Source organism: Hypanus sabinus, chromosome 3 (genome assembly GCF_030144855.1).
Source record: "Hypanus sabinus isolate sHypSab1 chromosome 3, sHypSab1.hap1, whole genome shotgun sequence".
Taxonomy (NCBI): Eukaryota; Metazoa; Chordata; class Chondrichthyes; order Myliobatiformes; family Dasyatidae; genus Hypanus; species Hypanus sabinus.
The window spans coordinates 134,811,852-134,825,852 of record NC_082708.1 but is presented as its reverse complement, the minus strand read 5'-3'; the positions used below and the strand labels follow the sequence as shown (position 1 = coordinate 134,825,852).

Genomic DNA, 14,001 nt, shown 5'->3' with positions numbered 1-14,001 from the left:
TGACAAAATGTATACCTCTTGAATAAATAATAAATCAAAGTTGGATATGTGAATAACATAAAAGGCAGTGTAAACACATGAAATTCATTGCAGATCAATAGTACCTAATGTCGTATATTGCAGCATCAGCATGTTGTACAGTTCCTAGAAATTTATTGCATTTAAATCAATAGAATGAATTTCTGATGCAGAGTACAACAAGTTGATGCAACTGGCCAGGGATGGATTTCTGAGCATTCAGCATTTGATTTATTTACTTTAAATTTTAAACAAACACTTTAAACTGGAAAAGACAGTGAATCCAACAAAGATGAATAGTTGGAAAAGAACAGATAGAAAGATTGAGAGCAAGTCAGAGAGTGTATGCAGTGTGTGTGAGAAGGAAAGAGGGAGAGGGAAACAGGAAGCAGGGAGAGAGAGAGAGGGGACAGTGAAAGGGAGAGGGGAGTGTGAGAGAGTAGGAGAGAGGGAGAGGGGTCAGAGAGAGAAGGGGGAGAGAGGGAAGAGAGAGGAGGGAAAAGGGCACAGGGGGGAGAAAGGGCAGAGAGAGAGAAGGAGAGGGGGTGGGAGAGAGAGAGGGAGGAGGAGAGAGAAAAAGAGAGAGGGGAGAGGGTGAGGGGGAGAGGGAGAAGAAAGGGAGAGATGGGGAGGGAGTGAGAGATGATGAGGAGAGAGAGAGGTTTTGAGGGAAGAGACAGAGATGCCATGCAGGAATGTTGTAGGCAGTCCAGTTCTGGTTAACAGCCAAAGAAATACTTTAATATCCAGTCGCACTTGCAAACTAGGCTGTAGGCATAGTGTAAAGTAGGCAAACATCAATCTAATTCCTGCTCAGGAATGGGCTACCAAGAGCAATTAGACACATACCTAGATATTTCCTTTTTAAAAAGCAAACATGAGGAAATCTGCAGGAAATTCAAGCAACACACACAAAATGCTGGTGGAACACAGCAGGCCAGGCAGCATCTCTAGAAAGAAGCACTGTCGATGTTTCGGGCCGAGACCCTTCGTCAGGTCTCAGCCCGAAACGTCGACAGTGCTTCTTCCTAGAGATGCTGTCTGGCCTGCTATGTCCTTTTTAACAAGTTGACGAATAATTGTTGATTAAGAAATAATAGTTCAATGACTTACACAAAAGGTAACCTTTCTAACAGAGTAACATTCCTTTATAGATGTAGGTGATGTACTGCTACTGACCCATGGGCCAGTGGTTGAGAATGTAGGATGATAGTGCTTGGAAATGTAGGAAAGAGGGAGAAGAAAAAATGTCTAGTTTGGCTTTGTCAAACAGGTGGCTCATTTGACTTAACGTTGAGTCTTATTTAGTCAGCTGATGAGCTGAAAATATTAACTATACACTTCAAAGTCATCTCAGCCTTTTAAAACATACAGGAAATCTTTGAGGCAGTACTTAGAGGGGGAATAAAGTCTGGAGATGAATGGGTAAAACGAATAACAAATCACAATAAGCTAAAATTAACAAATCTTTACATTCAAAAATCTTCAAAATAATGAAAGAAGTTTAATTACCAGTGCTACTTATTTACTTACAATTTCAAGGAAATGCAAGCTAAGCTGGTAAATACTGGGCTGAACTGTTCATAGTTAATCTTGCATGTACCATCCATAATGTAATATCAAAACAATACTGTCTGCAAGACCAACACAACTGCAAACAGTTTATATTCCATGGATAATTAAACAACCTTGATGAATCTGTGATAATAAATGCTAAGACAAGTGTAAATCCAGATGACTAAAATATATTAAAGAACAAAAGGGCACAAAAAAAATTAACAGCATTAGGGAAATATAAACAAATTGCAGGGTTACATAAAGGCTAACAACTTTTATAACCATATCACAGCGTGCAGTTACAATAGTAATGAAGGAAAAACAGTGGTGTTTGCTGTCATTCTTTGGAATTGGTACCAATGTAGAATCTAAGAAGACATGTTAAGATTATTCTTTTGAATTATAATTTTTTAAAAAACTACTTAAGATCTTTCCAAGAATTTTTTATATGTTCTCTCCAATAGCATGTTAATTTACAAATAAGATTCTATGGTAGATAACATCTTTATATCCAAGGATGCGTGAAATTGGAAATAGTCTTGACTTGGTTTGAAAATTGGCTGGGAGATTGAAAAGAAGCAGATGGATAGAAATCTGCTGTTGGTTGCTGACATTAAATGGACATGTATCACAACATCTGCATAGTGCATTCTATCCTATCCTATCTCAGAAATCTGGTTCTTTTGAAGTCAAATGAACCAAATTTCAGAAGCAGGGCACAGAACAAACCTCAGCCTAGAAATTCTGATGCATCCTACTGTTTACTTAAGTGCTGAATATATAAATATTAAGTAATGTTCCTTTAAGGTCAGTGTTAGGGAATTTGCTCTGATGGGTGCCCATCTTTGAGAGCTAAAGAAAATCTCTCCACATCGAAAATGCCTAGTATGAGGATGTTGATATGGGTATGCCCTCTATAATTTACTTAGTTATCTTCACGTTTCCAATACCTATACCCAACCAGGTCATGATTGTCAGGCAGTATCCACACCCACCAGCCTCCTGAGCAGCAGACTTCAATACATGGTCCCTCTCAGTCTCTTGACCCCAAACTAATGTTCACTCTTGTCACTCCAACTTTACTGTAATGATACTCTGCATCCAAATGTTAGATCTGTTGCCCCACAATACCCTGGACCCTCTCCTACTCTAGGACTTATCTGCTATTTTCTCTCACACACTGAGCAATTCACTAGTCTGCCCCCAATAAGAGGAAACTGTGAATATCACCCAGTGATCCAGATGCTGAACTGCTGGAAATTCTGATAGCATCATATTCATTAGATAGCAATTTTCTCAGAGTTTTGCTATGTTTCTTAAATACTGTGGACCAGCAGTACTGACAAAGGTGTGTACCACCATGATCTACCACGTGAAGAACGTAGCAGAGTTCGGCTGGAGCCACAATGAGTATATTTGAAAAAGAGGCACGGACCTGGCAGTGGATGCTAAATAGAGCAACTGCTGCATTTCAAACAAAGCTAAGTTACACCATAACAAATGGATCACACTGAGGACCGGCAAATCAGCTACAAAAAATCCAGAATAATTATAGAAAATTTTAAACTAATGGAAGGAAGGGATTCCATTTGCATTGGTATTTTAACTGTTGGTGGACCTCAGTGCAGAAGAACAAAAGGCAAAGCATCTTGAGGGATGGGTTTAGATGGGAGCCGTGTCAATCTACATTCTCTACACTCACATCACAAACACGGCTGTCAGCAATTCCATCATCATTTACATTACATTTTTCTTCCAACCCCAGCCTGAAAAGAAAAAAAAGAGAAGTATGCAGAGATTTGCTAATGAAGCAATGAGCGAGCTTCCAGGGATGGTTAATAACGAATAAGCCAGACACCAGTTCAGTTTTTATTGCAGTCCCAGAGCACTTAGCACATATTCGCTGAACATTAAAAAGGTCTATTTTGGTAAAAGAGACATATTACAGAACAACTAATATTCTATGACTGATTATGGCTGCTGAAGAAACAACATTCATTTGATTCAACTTATTCTCCCATGGTCTGCTGCAACAATAAAGACACATTTTCCAAACTGACACTTAATCCATTGATACAAATCACCTCAGAGACTCATTGCAGTAAGGTTGTTCCTCTCAAGTGAGTCTAGTGCGGTTAACTCAGCATCACTCATACTGCAGCAGTGCCCTTCTGTTAAATTTTACCTCTCTTACTGCTAGAACATTTATTCAATAACTCAGGAAATTTCTAATGAGGTGATTGACTGCCTTCCAGTCCAGAGGTAATATCGTAGCAATGACAGCTGAGGAGGACATAGTGAGCTGAGCTGCTGTGTTTGTGTATTTACATACAAAACACACTTTGATCAGGTGCAGCAACAAAAACATGGACACTGAACTGACTCCAGGATCTCAAAAAGAAGCAATTACCATCCAATGAAATGTTCTGATCTGCAACTTAACATTAACTTAATATTAGTCTTTGCTCTATTTCTTTTAACTCCTTTATTTAATTAAAATATACTTCTGCTAATAATGATTATGCAACATACTGATTTTACACCATGCGTTCCACCCAGATGATTTTTTATGCCGTGCAATGCTAACAGGGAATTCTGGCCTGATGTTACTGAATGACTCTTACTTACAACATGTACAAAATCAGTCAGCTATCATTTTCAAATGGTTCTGCCAATTTTAACAATACTCATTTCCCAGTATTCTTTTTCAAATACTTGTCTAATATCTATTTGATGCTAGTTACTGTCTCCTATAAGAAAGCATTCCATGTTCTATTCATATTACTGTCACTTGTAACTGATCCATTCAATCTTTAAAAACTAGTTAACTTTTCAAAAGTTTAATTCTCGTCTTTCTATTCTATGAAAATGTATCTAATTTTTTAAGCATTTCTTCATCATTAATCACTTTTGGACCTCCCTTCTATGAGTCCACTTAGCTTCCAATGATCAAATGCAGAGAACTGGCCTTCCATTATATCTTAGTTTGCATAATTCAGCAACACCTTCTTGTAGATAAGTTTAATTAGAAAATGGCCAAAGGACAGTTAGGTTTTTTTGATGCCTTTTTTAATGAGTTCCTCTCATTAATATTTTCTCATTATCTTGCCTTTGCCTGAATCTGCCTTCAATATCCCACAACAACATTTACTGTATCTTTTTGCTTTACACCTTTCATGTGACTTCTGAATGGTTTGATAGGAACCAGGTTTGATTTTGTTTTCCCTTTGTGCCTGTGCAAATTATTTTGCAAAATGGAAAACAGAAAATGCTGCTGCACAATTCTTTTGAGCGGATCATTACCAACATCTTACCAATCTGAAAAAACTTAAGTGACACTCTTTGTCTTCTAACTATTCCTTACATCTTTTTGGCTATGTCATAACGTTAATATAGTCATAGAGCACTCATTACAGAATAGAAATAGTTCTTCTGGCCCATCTGGCTGGCTTGGTCTTCTGCTGAGTTCCATCTACCTGAATTAAAACTAAAAACCTCCCTACCTCTAGCATCCATATATCTATCCAAACTTCTCTGAAATGTCACAACTGAACCCACAACCACCACTTTGACTGGCAGTTCATTCCACAATTATGCCACTTTCTGAGTGAAGTATTTCCCCCTCAGATTCCCCTTAAATAATTCATCCTTCACCATAAACCTATGACTTCCATTCTCACTCAGCCTGACAGGAGAAAGCAAGGATGCATTCACCCTATTTATACCCCTCATAATTTTGTAACAGATCTCCCCTCATTCTCCTGCAGTCCAGGGAATTAAAGTTACAACCTATTCAACTTTTTCCTATAATGTCCTGCTTTTTAATCTCATATTGATTCTGTTGCATGAAGCTTATCAAGCAGCCTCAGAAAATGTACTAACACAGAATCTATTGAATTCCTTTTATCTTTTCAGTGTGTAAGTACATTCATAGAATCTTACAAAGGGTAAGGAAGCTACTTAGCCTATTGTATGTGTGCCAATTTGTTGAAAAAGTCTATCCATAATCCTACAAATGGTTTCATTTTATGAGTAAATGCCTTTTCAAATTTATGATTGAATTTGCATTGATAATCCTATCAGACTGTGTTCTGTGTCACAATAACTCTGTATTCTGACACATATCACCTCATCCCCCACTGTACCTTTGTTTTCAAATATCAATAGAAATGGTAAAATTGGTTTAGTTGCACTGCTGAAAATATACTTGGTGAAACACTCCACTATCAACTATGTTGCAATTTTCTCAAAACTCAGAAGTATCCTCCCTATTTCTCTCAACCGTGCTGTGATGGCCATACTTAGGTAGAGTTCTTTTTTTTCCATCAAACAAACTTCTGTTGTTTGATCTCTCAGTTCTTCTTTGAAATGAGTCTGCTTCCATGCTATCGATGTAGGTTAATTTCCAGTCCCATTAAATTTAACTTAAACTTCACTTTTGTCTTTGCTTAATTTCAAAGTGAATGTAATTAGAGTTAGGTCACAATTTCCAACTTGTTGTCCTACTTTGGGTTTGCTTATATGTCCTACTTTACCTCGAACTGGATCTGGCTCTGCAATTGTCCTTGTTTCATATTTTACATGTAATCTGATGCTTAAGGTAACATTGTTTCACAGTTTTTTTTGCCATTCATCCATCCTTTTAAATATAGTTTGATTTATAGTAAATGTTCTTTGCAACTGCCAGCAAACTTCACCTGCAATTTCCTCTCATTCACTACTAAGCCTAAGCTATGTCCTCATAATCGGAACAGGTAGTTTTTTAAAAATTCTCATTAAATTGATATCAGTTTATAGGTAAAATGAAGGACATATATTGTAAGTCTACTAGTACCAGCACACTAGAAAGGAGTGTGGATTGGAAACGTTTAACTGTGCAGTTAATGAACTATCCATATCACATTAATCATAGAAATTTGTTTGCACCTAACTGCTACAATATTTATGCCATTATAGTATTTCAAGATTCATCATAAAATAATTAGTGCTATGTGGGCTTACTTCTGCATGGCCTGCCTGCACTATCTGTGGGTCATTTATGTGTGAGAAAATCATGGAAGGAGGTCATGCATTTGGAAACCAGTGCATATGTATGGGTTTCTCTAGACATACTAGACCCAGATAGAAAATCACAACTTTATAATCTAAGTTTTGATTTGGACCACAAGATAGGAACAGATTTCTTTATTAAAAGTATTTTTCTTCCAGAGGCATTGTTTCTTAGAGCACATAAACAAGTAATTTAGTAGGAACTTACAAAGATTAATATATTGGCATAAAAATGGTTGGCTTAGTAAGAGCAGCAACAAATGGATTGTAGTTTATCACAGGAAACTGAGCCAGTCAATAATAAATTATGGAAGAAATAAGCAACACATTCCCTACACACATTTATTATAATTGTTCCAAGAGAAATTAACAAAAATAAGAGGATTCAATCATGTGAAATGAATGTTTGTTTGAAGACAGATGTTCGTAAGTTATATCAATTCAGATTAATTTCATATTCTTTTGAGATATTATCACTAATAACATGTAAAATTTATCAGAAGTGGCTAGAGGATAGATAACCATGGTGCTTTCCAGGCCCAGTGGTCAATATTTAGAACAGAATCATATATTTGATCTCATCTATTCCTGAGAGGGAAACCAAAAACCCTCTTCCAGAGGAAATTGGAAAAAATATTCCATTTTTTAGCATGGTTGTATTTCTAATTTAATGAGCTCCATGTGCAGGTAAGGTAACAGGCCAATGGCTCATTTATAATTGATGAAAATTTGCACTGTTGTTTTAGTGGTTAACCACAAGGGTGACAAAATACTCTGATTCCCAGAAATAAACCCACAGCTCCTGTAAATGTGCAATATAGTGAAATTCACAATACACTATGTTAATTTAAATAAATTTGGTAAAGTAACTTGGCAATATCATCCTTATGTAGACTTTAGTTACAGGTACTGATTGCTATGCAAATTTAAAATTATTATGATTTTATTTCACAGTCGGAACATTTTGATTCCTGTTTGCAGACTTGTAATCTCTTGTTTTTTGTAACAGGTTCAATGACGAAGACACTCCAGATCATTCTGGAGGTTGTGCCAACTGAAAATCATCAAGACTGAGTAGTTCCCTTGGTGACACAACCTGTGGGATGTTTGAAGTACTGAGACAGCAAACTTTAAAGAAGTGTTTGCCACTTGAACAAAGCCATACACTAGAACTCTAAATACTTCCCAAAGTTTCATCAAAAAATTGGATCATTCTTTGACACCTGAAATCCTGTCTCTTGCTGGTTGTGAACAGTTCTTTGTACCTTTTTAATCAGTGTTGATGGGGGTGGGGGGCAGGGTGATTATCACTAATCAGACTACACAATTATGACAAGAGACCAAGGAAAGCAACGCAATCCCCAGGTCATACAGTACAATTAATTTATCGCATGTACATTGAAACGTACAATGAAATGCATCTTTTGCATTAATAATCAACACAACCTAAATATGTGCTGGGGGAAGCCCGCAAGTGTTGCCACACGTTCCGGTGTTGACATAGCATGGACATCGCATTCAGCAGAACAACACAAGCGACATTAACAACTGCACAACAACAGCAACTCTACAAGCCCCTTTTCCATCCACCCATCCACTCACACACACAGACGGGCCTGCAACTATAAGACAGGCTGCCTCCAGGCCTCCGACCACAAGTCCTTGGCCACAGATGCTCAGATTCATAGACATCAGGCCTCTAACCTCCAGTCCCTGGCACAAGCTCGCAGACACCTAACATCTGCACATACAGCTCCAGGGGTTTCAACCTCGTCGGGTCAGCAGGCTGCTGTCGTACTTAAAGGTTACGGACTGTAGTTTTTGATGGACTCTAGATAAGGGTCTCTTTGGGGCTTTTGCTATTGTTTGCATGTTGGGGAGTCAGTGCTTCTGCCGGCTCAAGTACAGGGAGGGGAGGGTCGAAGCTTCTGCTGCTTGTGCGTTGGAGGGTGGATGTTTCGATCATTCATTCTTTGGGGGGTTTCTTTTTTTTAATGTCTGAGAAGAGTAAGAATTTAAGGTTGTATACTGTATACATTTTCTGATATTAAATTGAACTTTCTAAAACATTTGATTTAGATCAGTAGTCCCTCGACTTCAGCTTTAGCTTCGACTTCTGGACTTTGGTAACCTTGAGGTATTGGCCCCTAGACTTGACTTTGACATCTGAACCTTGACCTCCAACCTCCACAGGCATTGACCCTGGGTCTTGCTAATCTAGAGGGTGACCAGCCCACATCCAGCCCCGGGACATAGACGATGGGGATCACCGGTCTTCATCCACAGTGACTGACAACCCATCATCCACAAATGGGAATCATTGAACTTTGACCAAGGAGTGCTCTGACTTGGACTCTGACCACCTGCTGCTGCCCCTAAATCTTCATTTACTGCCGCAGACTTCTATCTACCCCCCCATATTCCCCACATTGCCCTCTAAACTAACCCTATAAACCTAAAGAATAACAAGGTCTGAGTGACGACCTCGATGGACATCGCAGCTTGGCACCATCTTGATTGTAAATCACAAGTTGCAAGATTTCTTTTGGAACTAGATCTGACAAAGTTGAATAAGAAACTCGGGATATTTTCTCAGTCAACATTTCATTCTGTGCATTTTGAACATTTTCAACTGAGGAGCTTGTTATAAACAGAGACAGCACTGACAGGATTCAAGCTCTTCAGGAAAGTCATCACATGGATATGAAACGTAGAATGTAGAACATCAAACAGTACAGCCCAGGCATAGGCCTTCAGCCCACAATATGTGTCAAACTAATTAAGCTAATGATTCCTCGTCCCTTCTACCCACGTGCTCAATACCCCTCCATTCTCGGCATACTCATGTGCCTCGTCAAGAGCCACTAAAATGCGTCTGTGGTTCCAGCCTCCACCACTATTTCTGGTAATGCACTTCAGGCACCTATCACTCTCTATGTAGAAGTCTTCCCCACATATTTGTTTGAACTTATTCCCCCTGCCACCATAAATACATGTCGTCTATCATTGGACATGTCAACCCTGGGAAAAAGATAATGTCTGAATACTCTATCAATCTCTCTCTTCATTTTATATACTTCTAACAGATATCTCGACTGCTCTAGAGAAAACATCCCATCTATGCCCAGCCTCTCCTCTGCAATATTCCAGATGCAGGCTAACCAGAGATTTATAAAGCTGCAACATATTCTTCTGGCTTCTGAATTAAAGGCCTAGCCCAATAAAGGAAAGCGTGCCATAGGCCTTCTTTACTGCCTGATGTACAATTGTACTTCAATCCTACCAATAACTTTTACATCAAAATTTCCTTTACATTTGTTTACACAAGTCTAATACTGATCAGATTAAACTCCAACTGCCATGTTTTGCCCACATCTGCAACTGATCTATATCTCAGTATATTCATTGAAAGTCTTGTATATTATCCACAAAAGCACCTATCCATGATTTATATATATTACAAACAGCAAACAGCAAATTCGCCTGCTTAGATCCCTGCAGAACTTCACCAGTCATGTACCTCAAGCCAAAATAAAACCATGGATTCTCCATGTAAATGTACTCAGTAGTGGGGAGGGCTTTGCCTGTGATGGACAACAAAGTTCCACGTTCAAACTTCCAAGGACATTAATTATCCATATATTACTTCAAGACTTTTTTTCAGGCACTTCCAAGAAAAGTAAAGAAATACAATAGAATCTATGAAAAAAACACACATAAACAAAGACTGACAAGTAACCAATGTGCAAAAGAAGACAAACTGTGCAAATTTTTAAAAATACAGGGCATGAATTGTAAAAGTCCCTACATGGAAATCATTAGAACTAATTAACCAGCATTAATATAAAATGTGAGTGGTCCTAGCCCCAGATTAGTTCATTGTAAATTTTACTACTCACCTTGTTATACTTGTAAAAGTTTTCTTTCCTTCCCACTTTTGTCCTGAAGACAGCTAGTAACCCAGTCTAATACTTTTCCCTGCCTCCATATTCCCTACTATTATCATATCATAGAAACATAGAAAACCTACAGCACAATACAGGCCCTTCAGCCCACAAAGCTGTGCCGAACATGTCCTTGCCCTGGAAATTACCCAGGGTTACCCATAGCCCTCTATTTTTCTGAGCTCCATGTACCTAACCAGGAGTCTCTTAAAAGACCCTTTCGTATTGAACTCCATCACCTTTGCAGGCAGCCCATTCTACACACTCACCGCTCTCTGAGTAAAAAATTTAACCTCTGACATCTCCTTCTGCTTCTAAGCACCTTAAAACTGTGCCCTCTCATGCTAGCCGTTTCAGCCCTGGGAAAAAGCCTCTGACTATCCACACGATCAATGTCACAAAAATCAGGGGGAAACCTTATCAAAGTATCTTCTGGAAATCCAGGTATATTATTTCTACTGAATTACCATCTTCTGCTTTCTGTTATCACCAGAAAAAAAGTTCAAACAGATTAGTCAAGTAAGAATGTCCTTTTAGAAATCCAGGACTAAAATCCAGCCTAAGAATGGGCTAAAAATTCTATATCTGAATGCACGAAGTGTCAGAAATAAGGCGGATGAGCTTGAAGCCCAGGTGCAAATGGGTATCTATGATGTTGTTGGGATAACGGAGACATAGCTGCAGGGAGATCAGACCTGGGAAATGAATGTACAAGGGTATACGTGCTATCGTAGGGACAGAAATGTGGGCAGAGGGGGTGGGGTGGCCCTGTTGGTGAGGAATGAGATTCAGTCCTTTGCAAGGGGGGACATAGGGTCAGGAGAAGTAGAGTCTGTGTGGATAGAACTGAGAAACAGTAAGAGCAAAAAGACCCTAATGGTTGTTCTCTATAGGCCACCAAACAGTAGCATGGATATTGGGTGCAAGTTGAATAGGAGTTAGCATTGGCATGTGGCAAAGGTAATGTCACAGTAGTTATGGGGGATTTCAACATGCAGGTGAACTGGGAGAATCAGGTTGGTGCTGGACCACAGGATAGGGAGTTTGTAGAGTGCCTACGGGATGCATTCTTGGAACAGCTTGTACGAGAGCTGACCAGGGATAAGACTATTCTGGATTTAGTGTTATGTAATGAACAGGATTTGATAAGTGATCTTGCAGTAAAGGAGCCATTAGGAGGTAGTGATCATAATATGATAAGTTTTTTAACTGCAATTTAAGAAGGATAAGGGCAGCTCGGAGGTGTCAGTGTTGCAGTTGAACAGGGGAAACTATGCAGCCATGAGGGAGGAGCTGGCCAAAGTTAACTGGACGGATATCCTAGCAGAAAGGACAATGGAACAGCAATGGCAGGTATTCTTGGGAATAATGCACAAGGTGCAAAATCAGTTCATCCCCCGGAGAAGGAAGGATTCAAAGGGGGGAAAGGGGCCACAGTGGTTGACAAAGGAAGTCAGAGTTTGCATAGCATTAAAAAAAAGGAAATATGACAGAGCTAAGGTGAGTGGGAGGACAGATGATTGGGAAATTTTTAAGGAACAACAGAACTTAACTAAAAAGACAATACGGGGAGAAAAAATTAGGTATGAACGCAAGCTAGCCAGGAATATAAAGGAAGATAGCAAAAGCTTTTTTAGGTATGTGAAGAGAAAGAAGATAGTTAAGAACAATGTTGGGCCCTTGAAGAATGAATTGGGTGAAATTGTTATGGGAAACAGAGAAATGGCAGGAGAATTTAATGAGTACTTTAGATCTGTTTTCACTAAAGAAGACACAAGCAATCTCCCAGATGTTTGGATGGGCCAAGGACATAGGGTAACAGAGGAAATGAAACAGATTGACATTAGGAAGGAAACAGTGATGAGTAGACTGATGGGACTGAAGGCTGACAAATCCCCAGGTCCAGATGGTCTGCATCCTAGGGTACTAAAGGAGGTGGCTCTTGAAATTGCGGATGCATTGGTAATCATTTTCCAATGTTCCTTAGATTCAGGATCAGTTCCTGAGGATTGGAGAATGGCTAATGTTATCCCACTTTTTAAGAAAGGAGGGAGGGAGAAAACAGAGAACTATCGACCTGTCAGCCTGACATCAGTGTTGGGGAAGATGCTAGAGTCCATTATTAAGGATGAAATAGTGACATTTCTAGATAGCAGTGATAGGATTGGGCTGAGCCAGCATGGATTTACCAAGGGTAAATCATGCTTGACTAATCTGTTGGAGTTTTCGAGGAAGTAACCAGGAAGTTAGACGGGGGAGATCCAGTGGATGTAGTGTACCTCGATTTTCAGAAGGCATTTGATAAGGTCCCACATAGGAGATTGGTGGGTAAAATAAAAGCTCAGGGCATCGGGGGGAAGACATTGACATGGATAGAAAACTGGTTGTCAGATAGAAAGCAAAGGGTAGCGGTGAATGGGTGTTTCTCGGAATGGCAGGTGGTGACTAGTGGGGTGCCACAGGGCTCGGTATTGGGACCACAGCTGTTTACAATTTACGTCAACGATTTGGATGAAGGCATTGAAAATAACAACAGCAAATTTGCTGATGATACTAAGCTGGGAGGCAGTGTGACCTGATGAGGATGTTAGGAGAATTCAGGGTGACTTGGATAGGCTGGGTGAGTGGGCAGATACTTGGCAGATGACGTTTAATGTGAATAAGTGTGAGGTTATCCACTTTGTGAGTAAGAACAGGAAGGCAGATTATTATCTGAACGGTGTAGAGTTAGGTAAGGGAAAAATACTAAGAGATCTAGGAGTCCTTGTTCATCAGTCACTGAAGGTGAATGAGCAAGTGCAGCAGGCAGTGAAGAAGGCTATTGGAATGTTGGCCTTTATTACAAAGGGAATTGAGTACAAGAGCAAGGAAATCCTCTTGCATTTGTACAGAGCCCTGGTGAGACCACACCTGGAGTATTGTGTACAGTTTCGGTCTCCAGGGTTAAGGAAGGACATCCTGGCTGTAGAGGAAGTGCAGCGAAGATTCACAAGGTTAATTCCTGGGATGTCTGGACTGTCTTACGCAGAGAGGTTAGAGAGACTGGGCTTGTACACACTGGAATTAAGGAGATTGAGAGGGGATCTGATTGAAACATATAAGATTATTAAGGGATTGGACAAGATAGAGGCAGGAAATATGTTCCAGATGCTGGGAGAGTCCAGTACCAGAGGGCATGGTTTGAGAATAAGGGATAGGTCATTTAGGACAGAGTTAAGGAAAAACTTCTTCTCCCAGAGAGTTGTGGGGGTCTGGAATGCACTGCCTCGGAAGGTAGTGGAGGCCAATTCTCTGGATGCTTTCAAGAAGGAGCTAGATAGGTATCTTATGGATAGGGGAATCAAGGGATATGGGGACAAGGCAGGAACCAGGTATTGATAGTAGTTGATCAGCCATGATCTCAAAATGGTGGTGCAGGCTCGAAGGGCCAAAT

The 14,001-nt window shown here is 39.6% G+C and overlaps 1 protein-coding gene across 1 annotated transcript in view; it reads left to right on the top strand.

Moving 5' to 3' along the window:
* The window catches only part of slc7a11 (solute carrier family 7 member 11), a 158,725-nt gene extending 150,126 nt beyond the window's left edge, over positions 1 to 8,599 (top strand). Inside the window, exon 12 of the mRNA XM_059963389.1 lies at positions 7,634 to 8,599. Within this exon, the coding sequence (XP_059819372.1) occupies positions 7,634 to 7,698 (65 nt within the window). The 3' untranslated portion in view covers positions 7,699 to 8,599. The remainder of the gene's footprint in view (positions 1 to 7,633) is intronic.
* Positions 8,600 to 14,001: the final 5,402 nt, after the last annotated feature.